Source organism: Montipora capricornis, chromosome 10, assembly GCF_036669925.1.
Source record: "Montipora capricornis isolate CH-2021 chromosome 10, ASM3666992v2, whole genome shotgun sequence".
NCBI classification, from domain to species: domain Eukaryota; kingdom Metazoa; phylum Cnidaria; class Anthozoa; order Scleractinia; family Acroporidae; genus Montipora; species Montipora capricornis.
Window position 1 is genome coordinate 61,583,873 of NC_090892.1, and position 20,000 is coordinate 61,603,872.

At 39.4% G+C, this 20,000-nt stretch overlaps 2 protein-coding genes across 3 annotated transcripts in view; both read right to left on the reverse strand.

Annotated features, from left to right (window-relative positions):
• LOC138018423 (contactin-associated protein-like 2) overlaps positions 1–2,290 on the reverse strand; it is a 23,334-nt gene extending 21,044 nt beyond the window's left edge. Inside the window, exon 1 of the mRNA XM_068865039.1 lies at positions 2,027–2,290. Within this exon, the coding sequence (XP_068721140.1) occupies positions 2,027–2,277 (251 nt within the window). The 5' untranslated portion in view covers positions 2,278–2,290. The remainder of the gene's footprint in view (positions 1–2,026) is intronic.
• A 4,616-nt stretch (positions 2,291–6,906) lies between these two features.
• LOC138018759 (piezo-type mechanosensitive ion channel component 1-like) overlaps positions 6,907–20,000 on the reverse strand; it is a 77,512-nt gene continuing 64,418 nt past the window's right edge. For both annotated transcript variants that reach the window (XM_068865446.1, XM_068865445.1), the window contains 10 exons: positions 19,764–19,822; positions 19,163–19,270; positions 17,272–17,430; positions 15,839–15,986; positions 14,725–14,910; positions 14,464–14,568; positions 12,424–12,590; positions 11,480–11,599; positions 8,159–8,410; positions 6,907–7,299 (listed from right to left, as the gene is read on the reverse strand). In XM_068865446.1, coding sequence (XP_068721547.1) covers positions 7,047–7,299; positions 8,159–8,410; positions 11,480–11,599; positions 12,424–12,590; positions 14,464–14,568; positions 14,725–14,910; positions 15,839–15,986; positions 17,272–17,430; positions 19,163–19,270; positions 19,764–19,822 — 1,557 coding nt within the window. In that variant the 3' untranslated portion in view covers positions 6,907–7,046. The remainder of the gene's footprint in view (positions 7,300–8,158; positions 8,411–11,479; positions 11,600–12,423; positions 12,591–14,463; positions 14,569–14,724; positions 14,911–15,838; positions 15,987–17,271; positions 17,431–19,162; positions 19,271–19,763; positions 19,823–20,000) is intronic.

A 20,000-nucleotide genomic window follows, 5' to 3' on the forward strand; every position in this document is an offset into this window, starting at 1 on the left:
CGTTGATCCGCTAACGAATATTGGCGGCTTAGTCTAAATAAGATATGTTGTGCTCCGTTAATTCAACGTTTGTTGTTTTTGATGCAGACGAAAAGATGAAAGGAGTAGATATAATTCAATTTCACGCGACCGAGGAAAATTTCGCCCTCAGAGCTGCCCGCTATAGTCCGCTGGAGCATCAAAGCCAAATTCGTTCCTTTGTTAGCAAACACCAACCGAATGTATTCTTTTCAAGCAATGCGCTTCTTTTTCAAAAGAATTGAGCATGGCCATAAATAATGAACTTGTTTATACCTAGTGTTCCGTGAACGCTATGTGTGGCAAGCACAATTAAAACATGTGATATCAATCTGATATAAAATTGACCCCTTTTAAATTACTCTTCCGACCGCGATTTTAGAACAAGGTTACAGATTAAGTATACTCATCTTAAGCAGTCAAAGATAGCTCTGTAGTGCTTTTTTCAATCATTATTTTAGTATTTGTCTTCGGTTTTTTTTTTCCACTGAAGAAAACTGGTACTGATTTCCTCCATTTTAAGGTGAAAACACCAATCAGGTAATTCTACTTGAAATCACTATGAACCCTTCTCACTTCTTCTTCGCATCGATGAAAACAAAATGAACGGTTGTATTTCTTTCAAACCGCTTTCCAATGAAAATACAGTAGTAAGCAAATGATCATTTTTGCATCAAGTAAAGTACCCAAGTTGTTGATATTGTATTATCTTATTATCAAATATCACTCTGCGAGTTCCAACAGTCCATCAGACGAACGAATGATTTAAAAGAAAAAGAAGTTCTTAGAATAGTAAGGCGAATTTTGAAGGCGATTTTCCTATTTTGTGTTGTCATGAAACAGGTGGATATATTGAACAATTCAAATCGAACTCTTTAAAACAAGCTGTGTTCTGGAGTTCGAAAATGTTTCTGTGAGAAAGCTTGTAAACAGACACCATAATCATTTTACAGAACTGCGCTCAAGGCTAAGGCTCCTGTATGATTGGCTCAAAAAGATAACTGTTCGATGGGGGATGTACTTCTTGAACTGGGGTTTTTCAATTCCGTTTAAAAACAGAAAAAGAAACTATGCATTGGTGCTAATTAATTTAACACTGTGGTGGCCCTTAGTTTGAGAAAAAAATACAAGCTTTCATCAGTTTCGGTCGGTAAATGTTTACCATTGCCTCAGAGGGAACTTTTTAAAAAAATTATTGGTTATCTTATAGTTCTTGTGCTGAAATAGAGGAAAATTGGAGGCTTTTAGAAATTTCTCTGATTTCTTTCAATTTTTATAGCCCATGTTTAATTAAACAATGTTGTTTTTTTTCCTCAATTCACGTATCAGTAATAATAAAGCCCGCAGCTGAACTCTAATCCCAGAGAGAGAACGCAAGATCACTGAGTTGCGAGGCCTACTTTCATAACAGCCTTGGCCTGCACGCAAAAGATTTATATTAGTCTTGTTTCAAAAAATATTTTGGAAGACCTTGGAATATCAAGATTTGAATCGCTCTTATTTTCAGTCAATAAGTGAGTGAAAAATACACTGCGTTAACGGAGATAACAGCCTATAATCAGATGTGATATAGAAGGTATTAATTTTGCCTAAGAATAGTGTCTTTGTTGAATTTAAAACATTGCATTCCCTTAGTTCGACAATTTTCACCTATTTTCAATCCAATTAACTAACACGAATAACGATATAAAAACACGCCGCAAGTTTTCAGAAACTTCTCTGGTCGGTTTTTTATACACATTTTGAAAGCAAAGAAAAGGACCAAATCATATCGAAGATTTTTTATTCCTTAATATACTCACATTTTTAGAGGAAACAAAAGTTTTTAATGATTCGAAAGCTTTCCATGTGTAGGTTAGCTTTTTAATCCGGCAGACAGTATAGTAATCGAATGGCAATCGTACAAGACGAAAAATTCATGTAATTAAGTGGTATGAAATTAAAAAAAAATCGAAGAAGAAGAAGAAGAAGAAGAAGAAAGAAGCTTACTGCTTAATTCAATGCTCACCTTATCTGCCCATGGACAAGTTCAATGGTAATGAAATCGCCTTGTGATCCACTGCCGTGTACCAACAGACCTGACGGATGAAATGTCTTGAAGGATAAAGTAATGTGATTTGTTTTTGTGGCAATATTCTCTGAGCGCAGATCGTAAGTGATGTAACCATTTCCTTCCATGCTAACCTCAACTGCTGAAGAAAAATACCAACCCACCAAAAACCATGAAACAAAAATTAAGAACCCCTGACTCGAAGTCATCTTCACAGCGCTGTTAAGCTTTCGAGCAAGCGCCCGCCCTCGCAAACTGCAAGTTCACTTTGTATTAGTTTCCTACTTAACAGCTTATCGCGACTAAATCTTTTCAGAAAGGAAAACACTTTTTGTTTCTACGACGTGTCTTTGGCTAATTGGGGGCAAACAAGCTAAAAGAGATAAATAACCCTTTTGAAATACAAAGAGACAATGGGAAATGCCTTTGATTGGACAAAACTGTTCAATTGAGTTTACCGTGCAGTTAATAGATCCAATTAGATATCTACTTGTGGTTATGGCAAAATAAACCGCTCAGAGGTATCAATTTCTTCTATAAAAATGTGGCTTAGTGCTATCTAATGATCGATACACAATCTCCGAGTTTATAAGGTATCATCTCAGCTAATCCTTTTCCTCTATCCGCTTCCCCAAAACTATAGAAGTCAGCTCACATTTATAAGCAGAAACTGTTCCAGTTATAAGTGAAACTCGAAAAAGTCTATGTATCTATAGTTTTGAAACTTGAAGGTGAACCACCTGCCGCACAAATTATAAAATCTGGTAATTTTCTCTGGATAATGATATTATGCGCCGGTAACAATCGAATGAATCTTTAAAGTGCTTCGTTGAAAAACATTACAACACAGCGTCTGATTCTTGTTTTTCTCCACCCCTTTCGGCGAGAGAGCGACGCTAAAAACCAATGTTTTGATTTTGAATGTTTGTTGAAGTGAATTTCCTGACATCACTTTTATCGAAATTCTTGTTCATATAATGGTAAACTTAATGTTGTAACGTATTTACACGGATGCCTTGCCCAACGATAACTTTTAAATTGTCTACCTCCTCTTACGGAAAAATAATCGTTCTTTCATTAAAGCAATGAAATTCCGTTGTAAATTGTTTTTAGTTGTAAAAAACATTTTCTGAAACTCAAGTCTAACTTTGCCTTTTCGCCTATTTGAAAATTAATGCGGGAATTCAATGAGTTCCTAGTGCGTGATTTAAGCTCCTGTCAAAGGAGTTAAAATTCGCATCTACTTAACGAAATGCCTCAGTGAGTGCTTTAAACAACCTCTATTGAAAAATTAACTGATATAAAACCCCAATTGCAATCATTTTAATCTTTTTGAATTTTGTCTATCCTTGCATCCTCTATTTGCTGTTCTATATTCAAACCTTTCTTTAATGTTTTTAGTTACTTTTTGCTTTTTGGTGGGGGGGGGGGGGGGGGGGATGGGGAGGGGGAAGGATGGCCCTGTGGTAACGCTCATGCCTCCCACCTCTGCAGGCTTCAGAAGATTTTTCCTTTCTTTATAACAAAACGTTTCCAGTTATGAATTCTCGTATTACTGGTAAACAATTTACAAAGGAATTTTAATACCTTAATCAAAAGAACGCTTATTTTCAGAGGGTGCAGATCGGCGAAAGCGGGTTCAAATTCGACTCTGATCTGGACCGGGGGGTACAATCCGCGGTCCAAATCCGCTGTGACACTGGTGCAATGCTCTACCGACTGAGCTATGAAGCTACACAGCTGGGAGCAGGTCAATTTAATCGTTAGGTTCATGTTTTCCCGTGAAAGGACTAATGACGAAAAGAAATGTCAACCTCGTTCCCAGGGCTTTTCTCCACCAAGGAGGGGGCAGGCGAGTGGGAAAGAAACGGCCTGGGAACGAGGTTGTAGATTGCGGGTAAAAGACGAAAGATTGTAGTGATCCCTCAGTTCCTCCTCTCCCCGCCCCGCCTCTCTTTAAAGAGCTTGCTCGCAGGCTACTTTCTCGACGAAAGTTCGCTGAAGTTAATCCCGGTTGAGACCACCTGGATATTCCACAAGTGAGCATGGGGTAATAATCGATTATGAATGAAGTGCGTTCGTTGGGAGAACATGACGAGCCGAGATGCCATGAAGACGATGCATTTATGTCGTCTATTGACAGTATTAATACGTGGGGCTTGTGAAATGTGACTAAAAATGAAAAGATGACGTCACAAAATTGTTCATATTGTACAAGAGATTATTACTAAATGACATCAGACCGAGATCAATACACGCGCGAGAATCTACGCAAGAGTGCCCCTCCAAACAACAAATGAATCTTTGGGGTGGTTATTTTGGTGTGGATTAGAGAAAAAATCTCGATGCACTTTGCAAACCATACACAATCATCTAATCTGAACAAAATTAGGACAAGTTCTTCTTCGTCGAACGGAAAAAGGTTATGTTGAAGAATTGATCACCGACACGTAATATGAACTTCAAAGATTGTTATTGACTGACGCGTCGGCCGACAGACAACCGATAGTTGACCGACCGTTGGTCGACTGCCGACCAAAGCGTTGGCCGTATCGGATACGTTACCATAACCCATTTTGCATGCGATTTGAATAAACCAATTTCGATATATTAAAATTCAATCGAAAACAAAAGGCATCATCTCGAGGCTCTGGGGAATACACTCATACAAATCCTTATATTTATTCTCCAGAGCCTCGAGATGATGTCTTTTGTTTAGGACTGATTTTAATATATCAAAATTGGTCTATTGCTATAATCAGAAAGTATCGTAATGACGTGAAATGGAGATTTCCGGTGAAGTTCTCGTTCTCTTCCTGTCGTCGTTGCTTATTTGACGTCCACAAAAATAAGGCAACTTATTATATACTCAACAAAATACCGCGTTTCTGATTGGTCAATGACAAATGCATAAATAGATTATAGAGTGCAATATGGAAGTTGCTATGGAAACAAAGCGATGGAGTATACAATAAATCAAAAAATCGTATGAACTTGCTTGCGGACTTCGGGATTTATGGTCACTCGTAATGTTTGAAAGTTCTCAAAATTGCACGAGCCCATAAATCACGAGATGATCGAGCAAGTTCATACGATTTCCTATAGTAGCCATGAAACGAAACGAAAACAAATGCAATAGGATTCGACTTAGTTGCAGAACCACAGTTTTATTACAAAACACCCATTTACAGAAGTCATTATTTGGCTTCAAGAATGTTTCACTAAATTCTAATAAACAGAAAAATACTTTTTTTTAGAGTACAAAAAGCTGAATAATGGACGGCAACCTCTATTCATAGTTCAAAATATTCATTCAATTAGTGGTACTTAAGTTGGGATGTTTCAGATATAAAGGCACAGTTGATAACAAAGCAACAAAACGTACTAGAAAATATGTGATGTCGAAGTCACACTGGCTGGCAACAAACGACACGGCCGCATATCATCAAGTTAAGAAAATTGCCGCTAGGTTATTGCAGGATAACGTTAACTACTTTTAACTTTTAAGTAAGTTACAGTAACGGCAGAAAAAAACAACACTCATGTTACTCTGAAGGGGTACTCAATCCAAAGCCAAATATTCACCTTTGTCTCGCCACGAAGACTGTGTGACAATTCAAAAGAATTGGAGGAGGAGGCCAATTTGCACGCCCTTTTTTCAACCAATCATTTTTCAACTTTTGACACTGATTTAAATTCTGATTGGTTGGTTTGGATAGGGCGCGTTCAGTTGAACCTATTCCAGAGGAAGAATTTTAAAACGGTATGTTTGCCATTTTTAAACAACAAGGATAACAAAGATGTGTTTAAAAAAAAGCATTTTAGCGGGTGTTTGACAATTTTAATGTCACTCTCCGTAAAAACGAAGGATTTCTAACTTCTGCTCCATGTTTTCCTGTTCCGGAAAACGGTCAATCGAACGCGCCCTAATATTATCTCAAAAGGGTTGTAAAGAATGTTGCATGTGTGCGCCTAAGTGCCATATAAAATACTATGTGCAACAAAACAGTGTCTCTATAAACTGTTTTTTTCCCTTCTCCTTCGTCTCTTATAATTAAATGGCTACAGACAGCCCAATGTTTAATTTATGACCACAAATTGAATACTTTCCCTCAATCGAATAAATAGATCTCCTCGCAATTAAACAGGGTTTACAGAGTGAAAAATACTTCAGTTGGAACAAATTAACATCTTATTAGGTTGAGGCAGAAACCCATAAGGGTTGAAACGTGTAACGGCCCCTTGTGTGCTGGGAAACAAGCTTCTGAATATTCAATTTGTTAAGTACCATATTTGGAACAACAACAGCGAGGGGTTTCCAAATATGGTACTTAGCACTGAAACATTCAACCAATCAGTTCGCACTGAATGTTCGGAAGCTGTGAACGCGCGTTACACGTTTCAACCCTTATGGGTTTCTGGTTGAGGCACATCACAACTTGATGGTCACAATCCTCTAGTCTTTGTGAAAAAATACTTTAGGAGTTTCTTATAAAATCTGTGTCTTCACAGTTTCCAAATCAACTGATATTTAACATGCTACTTTGAAAATATAGTGAAGAAAGACATGTATTCACATGTATTTGCATCCAGCAACACCCAAATCTGGTTCAAAAGCACCTGTACATATCTGGCTTATAAAGGTTGTATAAGATATTGAAATGTTTATTCCATCGGAAAAAATGACACACGAAAAAAAACCACCCCTATTAGAAGTCAGTTAATTGTTATACAGTCGGTTTCAGCGAGACCAGTAAGACTTTTTTGTTATCGATGGAAAGAGTACCTGTTGGGAAATTCTAAATACTATTTCTAATCCCACGGAAATGATTTTTGTCAAGTTGGAAAACCTAACTGTCTGTACCATGAGTAACCATTGCTGCTTTTTTTTTTCTTCATCAAAATCAACTAAATAATGTCGGCTGACTGAATAAATTATAGTTATCACCTACTCTTTTGTCAGGTGGGATATTCCTTATCATTGTCGCTTATATTTTGTCCATTTTATCAGCGTTTGCGGCGACCTGTACAGAAACATGAGCTTGGCAAACAAGTCTTCCTCAAGCGCAAGTTCTTTGCTTTCTCGCACCATGAAGATGTCCAGACAGAGCTTCAGGACTTTGTCGACGTTTGGCATCTCGTCGAACATGATTCGGTAAGAGATGGAAGTGAAAAACAAGCGGACAAACTTGCCAACCAACCAAACGAAACCCACGTACAGACCAATAATACTGCAAAACAGAGCGGTTTTTAAGATTGGTTCAAAGTTCTCACGCCATTTTTTCAACCAACCAGAAGTGAAACCAAAACCAATCGTGGTTCGCGCGTGCACATTTTCTCGCGCTTTGTGTCGGCTACGTGTAATGACTTCGAGTTTTGACTGGTTTACGGGATTGTCTCCGTCCTTTTTGATTCTTGATTGGCCAAAGTAATTACTTTGGTTTGGGTTTTACGACACTCGATTGAAACTCGCTCTATGGATCACAAGTCAAAAACTTTCACAGGTAGATATCTATTATTTAAAACGAAAATACTAACTTCATACATACGTTATTAACCGCTACCGAAAAGGGGTTTTTAGGACCAATGACACAACAACAACAACAACTGTTAAGAATCCCAACTGGCCAGAGGCGACCGAATTTGCTATTTACAAGTGCTACCGTCGATATGACGAACCAGGGGCTCGTTTCTCGAAAGTCCCGAAACTTTACGGACCATCATTTCGAGTGTCACAATTCCCTTTGTATCTCAAGAACAAAGAGGATTCAAGTGGTCAAACCTCACAGCAACTTTTCTTTTTGTTACCTTTAAAACACGTCAAAAGATCGGCTATCCAAATCAGGCGGTTGGCAGTTTCACAAATGGCTTTTCGGGCCTGAAATGTTTACGGGACTTTCGAGAAACAGGCCCCTGAACGCATTTTGAACCAGGGATCTCCGGATCCGCAGGGAAAGCGCCCTAACCACTAGGCCACGCTACCTCCATAATTAGGGTAAAAATTTAAGTGCTATATATTCCAATGTAATCTACTGAGCGTTAGCCCTGTGCAAAAGCTTCTTTTCATCAGCTTGTTGCAAAGAAACTTACCCTGTGCTCGTAAAAAATGAGAAGTGAAGAGGCGGCACGGGATCGTTAAACGTGATCATCTCCAAGACATTCTCTTTTGCGCCAAACAGCGGATTAGGCGACTTCTGTGTCAGTTCCCACCAATCAAAACTACCTTTGGAGCGCATGCGTAGGCGACACGTCACATAGTTTGATTTGTGCTTGGTCATGACGGCTTTAACCGAGCCGCTAGCTGGAACCACAACGAAACTTGGAAACAAATCTTTTATCACACTGAAGAGAGAAACAGAAACTTTCAATGATTTGAAGTCTGGAGTAAGTCTTGCCGTCTAAATAAAAGTGTGTACTCACACAGTGATCATGGTGTTTCAAGCAATCTGATTGGTTTGCTATCTCGGAATAATTGAGCATTTCACTCCCCAAGGAGTCAATGGCGCGTAATCCAAGCAAAACAAAATGGCCGGCCTACACTCGCGTTTCTCCAGCGTTATTGGCCGAAGCGGAAGATACCACAATACTCTTTGTTTGTCCACCCAAATTTTGAATAAGCATTGTTCTTGTTTTCTCTTGGGACCCTTGGAAGCCCCAAGAGAAACAGGAAACAATGCTTATTCAAAAGTTGGGTGGACAGAGTATTATGGTATTTTCCGCATCGGCCAATAGTCCATTTTACACTTGTGTCCTTAATTATCTGGCCGATGAATGAAAGTGAGGCTGGAGTTGACCTTGTTTTGATAGAAACCTCACTGCTTTCTTATGTAAATTCTTACTAATTAGCATGAAAACAACATCATTAACATATCACTAAAAGGTCAACACCAGCCTCACTTTCATTTAAAGGCCAGGTAACTAAGCACACAACTGTAAAGATGTCAATTGAGAATACAAGATGGTGATGTGCTACAGAATACAAAGAGGGCCGCAAATTTTTGCCTGAAAGTTTGTGTATCAATCAGTGTATCAATCAGTGTTAGATGATTCTTGCTAAAAATTAAACAATCTTCTATCACTTTCACTTGGGAGTAATTCTATTTGTAGGGCTGGTTTGCCCAGCAAAACGAATTTGTTACTGAAATCGAGGAATTAAAAAAAAAATTAAAGAAAGTCCTACATGGCTGCGAGGAAACACGACGGGTCATATTACATTTACAACAAAGCAACGCTCACTTCAATTACAGCCATCATTTTCATGTGCATTCTTCACAACTGCATTTGCCATTTCCACATCAAATGAACTTCTATTTATTTGTTTATTTATTTAATCACTTTCACCACAACAGAGGAACAGGCTGTGGTGGGGGTCGCACAACAGAGCGAGGCTCCAAATTAAGTGCGCCCTTTTACCCTCCCAACCATGATATAGCACAGACGGCAGACCACAACACCGGGAACTACATGCCCTACTCTTTGCGACAAGTGTGTGGGTTTTTTTACGTCCCATAGGATTATGAACATTAAAGAGTTGTCAGACGGGGCCTACAGTTTATCGTCCTTATCCGAGAAGCTTGTAGAGTCTAACCATTTGCAGATGTAATTACAAAGGCAGCACTTTCTCCTCAGTTATTTAGAGACCCTGAGTGTTGGTCCGGCCGGAGTTGAACTAACTACATCCCGCGTGACAGCCCGGTGCTCAACCAACTGAGCCACCGGTGCGCGGTTCAATGCTAAAGCTTTGATCAGAAACCCATAAGGGTTGAAACGTGTAACGCGCGTTCACAGCTTCCGAATATTCAGTGCGAACTGACTGGTTGAATGTTTCAGGGCTAAGTACCATATTTGGAAACCCCTTGCTCTTGTTGTTCCAAATATGGTACTTAGCAAATTGAATATCCAGAAGCTTGTTTCCCAGCACATAAGGGGCCGTTACACGTTTCAAACCTTATGGGTTTCTGCTTTGATCGAATGGTGAAAACGTTTTAATACACAGAATTTCGATTTAGATTGCTGATTTGAAGGGTATTAAATGACCATTTTAAGAGTTTGTGACGAGGATTTTAACGAAGCTTATTTAGATTGTCATGTTTGGAGCTTCTGTAAACACTTGCGCGCATGCTTTGTACCGCTTGCACGTTTTCACGCATTGAGATATCAATATTTAAATGGACTTTGGATGACTTTCTTCTGCAAATGTTGTTGAGATCACTGTGTGTACATACTAAAACAATTATTCTTTTCAATGTCGATGAATATTCTGTCCGAAAAGACGACGGACCATACGCGTTTTACCATGACGTCACGGCGGCCATGTTGGTGTTGCAAATAAAGAAATGGCGAAGTGACTTTGGTTGAGGGGGAAATGTGATCTATATTTTGAAGTCATTATGATGGATTAACCAAGATCGTGGAAAGAAAAACGACGCTCTCTCACTGGTTAATTTAAATTCTTCCCTCAAGAGCTAATGACAGAGGTTTACACACACTGCGACAACGCTGGTTTGACTCAATTTGTCTCTGCGATCAGTCGCGCGAATTCAAACCAGTTCGCGCCGGAATAGGCCATTTCCGAATGCTGTTTGCCCCTGGTTCAAAACGAGTCTTGGTGCTAAACCATTCAAATGATAATGAGTTTGACTTGCATGAAAATACACCACTCATTTCCATTTGGATGGTTGTGCACCAGGACTCCCTTTGAAACCGAGGCAAACAGCAACTCAGAAATGGGCTATTGTTGCAGTGACTTGTCGCTCAGTGTGTCCCGATCTTATGAGCCATAAGCCCCGTCGTACAGGCTTAAGTGGGATGTTGACGGTACCCACACACTATTCGCAAGGAGTCGATCACGGAGCGCCCGGTGTTCCCGGTGGTTAGACCAAGAGAACCACAAAAATTGGTACCAGCTGTTGCGGTGGCTTCTCTATAAGGCGAGGTTAGTATACCTGAACTAATGTTAGAGCACTTCAACCACAAAATTTATTTGAATGATGCAAGCATTGCAGCAGAAACGCCGCTTTTATGTTGCGATGGGACATTACAATTAAGACCGGAGCGATCAAGCAAGGAGCAATATTTCTTTGTTGTAAAAGAAGTACTAAGATGCAGCAGGTTACTTACACCAATAAAACTGTTAACGTAAGTCACACAAAAAACGGCTTTTTGGACAGTTTCGATAGCAACAGCCAACTTATTAGCTTAAAGTGCAACCACAGGATTCCATTGGACGCTGCCGGCTGTCAACGGTTTGCGACCCAGGAAAGATATGGGTTTTCTCTTCATTCCGGTGATCCACCACCCACCCAGTAGTACCTGGTAACTCTTTTGCACTACAATTTGATCTTAAGTAAAAAAAAAAACAACAAAAAAAAAACAAAACAAACAAAAACAAAAAACCGAGGGCTCACGTACACGTCATCCTTGGTAGAGTTTCCCTTTAACATGTCTGCCAGTTGACTCTTGGTTCTATTGTCGAGCCAGACCTGGGTAACACCTGATATTGTCTCCTGAGCAAGCGCCGTCTGGGGTTCCCTGTATGGAAGTAAAACAACAGGCGATTTTAAATTTACACATACTAGAGCGTTTTAGTGCTTAAGGCCCGTTTCAAACGTCAAACTTTACATGTGCCGAATCTAATGCAAATGAGCGAAAACAATAGATTTTTCTCATTTGCATTAGATTCGGCACATGTAAAGTTCGACGTTTGAAACGGGCCTTAGGTAATCAAAGCGTGGCCATTCCCTTTATCTTAATGTACTACTAAGATCAAACAGTTCAGTCAGGTGTCAAGCAAACACGCTTTCAAAATCTGAAGAAAAGAGGGAAGTGAATTTTTTTTTATCACAGTAGCACTTTAAAACAGCTTTTTAAATTTTAACAAAAATAACCTAGCAAGGTAAAGGCTTGAGAAAAAGGCAAAAAAAAAAAAAAAAAAAAAACCATCAGGATTAAGTGGTAAAAGGGCAGAAGCCGGCCCTTAACTCGCTCACGTTCTTTAACACTGCAAGTGCTAGCTGACACCAGCCAAGTTCAACTTTTGGCGCATTTTCCTCCAAAGGAAGAGGAAAAAATTCTGACCCTTGCGCTTGTGAAAACCAGGCTTAAGTGATGCACGCAAATATATTCTACTGCAGTCGTCTTGAAAAAGTCTCGTACAGCAAGAGCAATATGGCCATCTACTGACTAAAGAAATCAGTATTCGTTTAAAACAAGGTGATGTGAGCAAATCTGTTCCGTTACCGTCAAGTCTTAAACTATAGGCCCCAGGTAGCAAGATCTTCGATAAAACATGTAGCTATTTACTGTCTAACTTGAATGGGTGATTGGCTAAGATTGGTGGAGTGTGGAGTTATTACCTGGTAAACTCGTAGCTAAAGAGCATGCTCACATTGCTGTCCGAAATATACTTGGTCATCAAGTCACGTGATGGAGGACTGATAGTCCATATGGAGCTGGAGTTACCCACGATTTTAACTTGAAGAACCGTATTTCTGCCTTTGTAGTTCAGTAGAAAAGATTCCCACTGTAAACAAAGAAGAAAAACGTCAAGTCAGGTAACAGAGAGAGAACCATACAGACTTGAGGGAACTTCAATGAAATTCATAGGCCACTGACCTGGGGCCGGTTGTTCAAAAGGTGGATATAATAACTCTATCCACCGGATAAATCGCTATCCATTGGATAGTGCAACTAATTTCGCTATGACTTATCCACTAGATAGTGATTTATCCGGCGGATAGAACTATCCATCGTTTGAACTTGCCCCGAAAACTGAGGGGCCAAGGGTGTCAGAACGTACACTTAAAAAACACGGTTTGAGTTTGTTTTGCTCCTAGGGTTGATGGAGCTACTTTGGTTTGAAGATCAGCGTAGAGCCAGATGTAAAAGCTTACGGATTTGCTTTGAATTGGACAAGATGCATTGTTCGTGGCATCTGTTGTAATGTCGTAGTCAACTGAAGTTGAATTAATTATGCAAACCGAAACCGAGACTAACAGCAACTCGGAAATGGCGTATCCATATATATCCCGACCGGGATACAATTCGCAGTTGTTTGCCGCTTCGGATGTTTTGCTGCGATTGTTGAAGTCTAAATAATATAACAAAGCACTTAATGTCTGGTCCACCGGGAAACTAGTTAGTTTTGTTTTCCCTCGAGTAGTGATGTTTCCCTTGATACACGAGGACTCTCGGGAAAACAAAACTCTTTCCCTCGGGACCATACATAAAATGTATATTGTTTCTATTGGCCAAAGGGAAGAAACTGAGTGTGCGTATCATGTTGCTTTATGATTATTTACAAGTGCAAGGAAAGGTTACGTTTATACAAACGTTGGCCGTGTAGCACTTATATTTTAAACAGACATTACACTACACATTACACTCTATCCAGTTAACTCTGCTTTATGATTATGCTTGCATAGCTAGCGAGGACCAGGATGTAAGAGCTGGGTCACCAGATAAGAATACGTGTTAGAAATGATCTTTGCTTCATTTGCATTTTTATTGACCCTGCGAAGTCGGAGCGAAGTCTTTAATTTGTGTTTACCCATGCGGAACACTGTTCGACTCTTTGACTTATCTAGACTCAGGGTACATACATACAGTTCGCAAAACCACTTAATTACAGAATAAGCTGATATGGATAGTTAACAACTATTCACCGAAATGGAGGTGGCTAGTGGTGGCGAAGCGGCCTGGTGAACGTCCACCACTAACAACTGACACTGAGGTGAATTTAGTATAAACTGAAACAGTGAGATAATAGAGCACAAAAAGACAGTTTTAACCCATTTTTTGCTGCAACGATTACAATATTTTCGGACGCAATTCCAGAAAACGCGAATTGCAGGGGAGCTGGGAAGACGCAGTGGTGAGAGCACTCGCCTCCCCACCACGCAATGTGGCCCGGGTTCGATTTCCAGACTCGGCGTCATATGAGAGTTGAGTTTGTTGGTTCTCTTCTATGCTCCAGGTACTTCAGTTTTCCCCTCTCCACAAAAACCAATATTTTATTTGATTTAACTGAGTTAATTTCGTTAGTGCCCCCAATTATCACCTCGTAGGTGAATAGCAAAAGATATTCGGAGTTTGGATAGCCAATCAGAGCGCGCATCCAACGCTATCCAAGGTTTTAGTATATACTAAATATAGTATGTAATGTTTGCTGGAATGAACAAGACATTTATATCGAAGATTATTTTGTGCTATTTGACCCTCGTTAAAGCGCTGACGGCAAGGATAGCGGTCGATATCGATATCGTTGTCTCTCCGTCTGATGGCGGAAAACAGACTTTTCCGTGGCCTATGCGAAAGTAAACTTTCGTATCCAAACTGCGCATGCTCAACTGGCGATCCAACTCCCTAAACTCCTTATTACGACCAGAGTAATTTACCTCCGTTTCCGAAAATCCACCGGGCCGCTCTGTCTTTATCATGTCGATTTCTTTATCGCTCAGCTTGCGCAAAGACGTATCCTGTGCGCTTACTTTGAAGAGAGGCTGAAAAATAAACGCTAAATATGTTACACAAGCTACAAAATGGTCTTCAGGGTCAGCTAGCCTACGAAACTTTGCTTTCCGTTCTCAAAAAAACGAATAGCCAACTTTAGATTCAGTTTGGCAAGCGACGCTAACTACACGAAGGGAGGTACACACCTGATATCCGCCAATTGACAACGTGAAAGTAGCGTCTTGGGGAAGATTACTGGTGTACACTGAGTTGATGTACGACATGAACAGAAGAGGAAACCATATGACGATCACCAGAAGCGCAACAAGCAGGCCACCCAAGCCCCACTTACTCACTGTCCAATACTTCTGTCCTCTGGCTTGGACCCAAGTCTACACAATAACAAGAAATGACTTTGAAACAAGAGGAGGGAATTTTTTTCATAAATGAGCTGAAATATTTTTCAAAAGAACGACTCTGCGCCAGGTCCAGTTATGTTGACCAAATCCGAGAAAGACATTGTTCCGTGCCTGCAACATGATCTCTTCTCTAAATTAACGATTATCGTTAATTTCTCATTTGCTTTGAATTTATTATTATCGTTTATTTAGGACACTGTGTCTGTCCCAGGACTTGTAGTAGCAGAGAAAATAAAGAAACTGAAAGTCACATCCGTGGACTGGATTTGAACCCGGAGTTCCTACTCTTTAGGAACCGTTTCTTTCCGCTTCACCACCGAGGATCAAGACACCGCATTCTTAAAAGACAGGGTTAATTTGCCTCCCATAGAATATCACTGCTGAAGGCGCAATTAGGCCTAAACTAGATTAAGTAGGCGTAACCTCTGACTTTAAAATGTTTAGCTTTGTCGTAAAGTTTGGTGACCGATCTTCCGCAGTGTTTAATATTGTTTGTTGCCTAGTGATAATACAGCATTATCGAATATTGTTTAAAATATTGACTCTACGGAGCTAGCGGTGTGGTGGTCAAGGGGATAGGTCACGGGTTAATCAAAAAACATTCCAGGTTCGAGTCCTGTGTTCATACACTTGGGTTGTCTTTCAAAAAAATGTCACTTTCCCTAGCTTAATCCATATAAAACTTTCAGACTTCTACATTAACGATAACAGTAAATTCAGAGTAAATGAGGAATTAACGATTATCATCAATTCAGAGGTAGAGAATGAGTTGGTGCCTGACCTATGAATGTTAAGGCTGCGAAAGACTACGTATCAGGACCCGACGTTGTCGAGTATCAAAGCTGAAATAATCTTTTACTTGCAAACTTTTAACCCTCTCTTCTACTACTCGTGTGCGTACCTTTTCCGATTCTCTATAGCATTTTAGAACGTAAATATTAGCATAAATATCCTCCATTTTGAGCCAATGGTACAAGGTGAGCGTTGTGTCTGTACAAACCCAGTCCAACACACTGCGTAACTCCAGCAGGAAGGGAATGGCCTGAAAACTAAAACAAATATAGAAGCAAAGGTGGCTCAGTTGGTTGAGCACAGGGTTGCCATGAGGCCGTGAGTTCGACTCCGGCCGGACCAGCACTCAGGGTCTTTAAATAACCGAGGAGAAAGTGCTGCCTTTGCAATGAAATCTGCAAATGGTTAGACTCTCTTGTCTTCTTGGATAAGGACGATAAACCGTAGGCCCCGTCTCACAACCCTTTAAGGACGGTGCCTACTTATTCAAGGTGTTTTTGCACGGTTTACTGAATATGCGGGAAAAACAGATCTTAACAAGTGTTATTGAAATCCAAAAAGAAAACTGGGGGTAACCACGCATTTTTTGAAGATAATTAATGAACAATATTTGTAAAAAGCTTTAAAATAAAAAGCAATGTATGGCAATCTTTTCCAAATTGAAGCTTAATTATCTCTGAAAAATGCACGGTTACCCCCAATTTTCTTTTTGGATACCAAGAGCACTTGCCAAGTTCTGCTTTTTCCGCATAGTTTTGAACAGCGCAAAAATGTCCCTGTATTAATAAGCACCAAAAATAGGGAATCCGAGTATCTCGAGATGAGCAGAACGTATGCACAATAACAATGGTATGCACCGTCCTTAATGTTCATAACCTTGTGGGACGTAAAAGAACTCATACACTATTCGCAAAGAGTTGGGCATGGATTTCTCGGTGTTGTGGTCTGTCCTCTGTGGTGTAGCATGGTTTGGAGGGTAAATGCTCGGAGATGTTAGCTACACTCTAAAGTACGAGGGTAAATAAAGGTATATGATATGATATGATATCACAGGTCACATACTAAAACTTGCTTACGATCTATAAGGGCCCATTTACACGATACGATTTTTGGCGCATGCGACAAGCTTACGACAAGGCCTAAAAAGTCTCAATATTCTTACAATTTATTTATTCAATCCATCTAATTGAGGCTCATACTGAAACAGGGGAGGGAGGGAACAAAGACGAGGACGAGAAAAAGAACTATTTTTAATTAGTTATGATCAAGGTTGGTTGGCTATCATTTCACGATCACAGTACAACTTGGTAATGAGACACAAGTTTCAGGAGAAAGCATTTGTGAGCAACAAAAACATCAGTGAAACGTGTGCAGGACGTTTTCTAAGACTAATAACCACAGCTGAATAAAGTCCGCTTGGGCCCTTAAGTGAATGAACAGAGACTAAATACGAAAGGAACTCGGCTGAGTCTGATTTTTGCGAAAGGATTCAAAGTTATCACCAAGGCCCTTCACTTCGAGGAACGGTTGGCACAAACTTACCCTTGGAATAAAATACCGCTGGTGAGTGTATAACTCTTGGTTAAGAAATTTCCCAGTATCCTTGTAGGGTAACCACTGCGAACTTGATAGGCAGACAGGCCAAAGTACATACACTTGAAAATGTACATAAAGATTGCTGGGATGTTTTCAATAAACGCCCTGAAAATATTTCATACCAAAAAGTACATGTTTATAGCAGCTTTAAATACCTTTCAACCAAGATCAATAAAAATAGAAACCTTAAAGTGCTACTATCACCAAAAAATCAATTCTTCTTTTTCTTTGGATTTCAAAGCAATGTTCACTAAACACTAGGTGACCGAAGTACTAAGCCTTGATTTCAAAAAGACACTTGTTTATTTTAAATGGAATTTTCCTATTTAATGGTACGCCAGTGCTAACTATAAAATCTTGAGAGAGTTGGATCGAGGAGAAACTGACGTCAAAGACTCCCCAGTAAGAATGCAATGCGTGTGTACGCTGCCGAAATAATGTGTAGCAAGGGAGTTTCGGGCTCAAAGACTTTTCAGCTCGAGTTTTGTATAAAATAAGCAGCATTTACACCTGAAAATTTAAGCTAGTGAGTAAATGACGTCACTATTCCCCAGATCCAAGCCTCTGAGGTGCAATAGGTCAATTTGAGCGTGAGTAATAGCGGACCGTGAAAACGAAAATTTACAGTCAAAGTAAACAGCCTTCGGATAAAAATCAAAGCTTAAAATTTTGCCAGTCAGATCTTAAGTAATCACACTTTCAAAATCTGAGGAAAAAAAGGAAGTGATGTTTTTATCATAGTAGCACTTAAAAACAATGGCTAACAGATTATTTTCTTCTATAAGTTATTGTGTACTTAGTATGGGTCAGAAAATGGAGACGAGTGAAATTGGGGAACAATTTCACGTGGGTTTTGTCCAAAATCAAATAATTGCCCGAGCCTTTGGGCGCAGGAAATTATTTGATTTTGGACAAAACGCAAGTGAAGTTATTCCCTAATTTCACGAGTATACCATTTGATTGGCTATTAATATCGTGGGTGACAAATTACGTACATAAGACGCCATTTTAGCACTGTTGGAAAAGTTGACATGGCAACATTGTCATTTCACATGTGAAATTATAAAATAACACTGAAATTTCGGGCCAAAATTAAGTAGTAATTTGTCGCCCATGTTATTAAACTTGTAATTATTTTAGTTCAAATTCACGGTGTATTCTAAATTATTAGCTAGTATACTTTAGTTAGAGATTATAATTAAGTATCAATTTTCCAAATAATTAATTAGCATCATTCGAAGGAAATGCCACTTTCAGCAAAAGGTCAGTTTCGTATTTTCTTGGTTTGAATGGACCTAACATCAAATAGAGGCTAATGTGAGGGTTAAAAGATTCCCCCGCATTAGAATACGAAACTGGCCTATTTGTCGCTCTGTAATTTGTTTTATTAGTCGGTTTTTCAGTTTTATCCCTCATCGCTCTTGGTCAAAACACTAGGATGACGCAATTTCTTTTTTACGTTCAATAACCGTCGTCGTTGACCATGCTATTCAAGATGACGATTACCCTGTGAAAAGAGCCTTTCTTAAACCTTAAGCTTTCCTCGATCGGGGAGAAGGTTAAAGAAAGACTCTGCTCGCAGGGTAGATGGCGATTCCCGGGAAATTTGAAAACAAAAAAATCGATTCCGATATTCATTTATTTCAGATACAAAACGTTTCTTCGAAACTTTTACACACACATGTCTGGTAAACAACATAAATTTGCTTGCTGGTAAAAAGAGTAATTTTTCCGCCTATCTTCTAATAAAATGGTGTTTTAAAGACAGATTATAGTTAAAATATTTGAAACGAAAAATTTATGGACATTGGAGAACACTTTTGCGGTCACTCCTTACCTCTGTGTTACAAGTGGGACGATGAAGAACATGAAGATATGGAACAAGATGACCAAGCTAATATTGTAGACAAGTTTGGCAATCACAAACTTTCTGAGGTATAAAAATCTGGAATTAATAAAAAAAGAGAAATATATGGTCAGGGAAAAACTTTATCGTAGCCATTTGCAGTGTCTTCATGCAACGCTCCTTCCCAGAATTGCGTGACAAGGCCGGCCTTTTTTGACGCCTTGTTGGACACCTTTGAATCGCTAAGGTTAAAAGAAAGTCGACGATAATATTATGCAATTAAATTTAAATAATATAAATCTAAATTAAACTACGAGCGAAGACCTGGCACAACGACCTGTGGAATTCATTGTAAGAAAGGGCTTATTATGAAACAGAGTTCAACAGGTTGACAAAACCGCGTTCTAAGACGTTTTCATTTTGGGCGAATCCTAAATTATAAAAGCTTTTCATTCTCGAAAACAGTGTTGAGGAGACAAGAGAAAAGGAGAAGAGCATTTATCAACTAGATGCAACTTACTTCAAGACAACAGTCTACGCTGTGCACCGGTCTTAACTCTGAATATTCAAAAACAAATTCCACGAAGTTTACCTGTCGATGATGATGAGAAAGAACTGGGACAACAGCATGTACAAAAACGTCTTCGGCACCTAAGAAAAGTGGTTTTAACAGAAAAAAAGGAAAACTTTTAAATTGCAGGTGAGCAAGATGAAGATGCGATGTTGTGTGATACCTTGTGGTCAGACAGCCACAGGCTCATAACAAAAACATTTCTTGCCTTTCGCGTACTTCTAAACGTCGGAATCGATCCAAACTTTCCACTAGAGA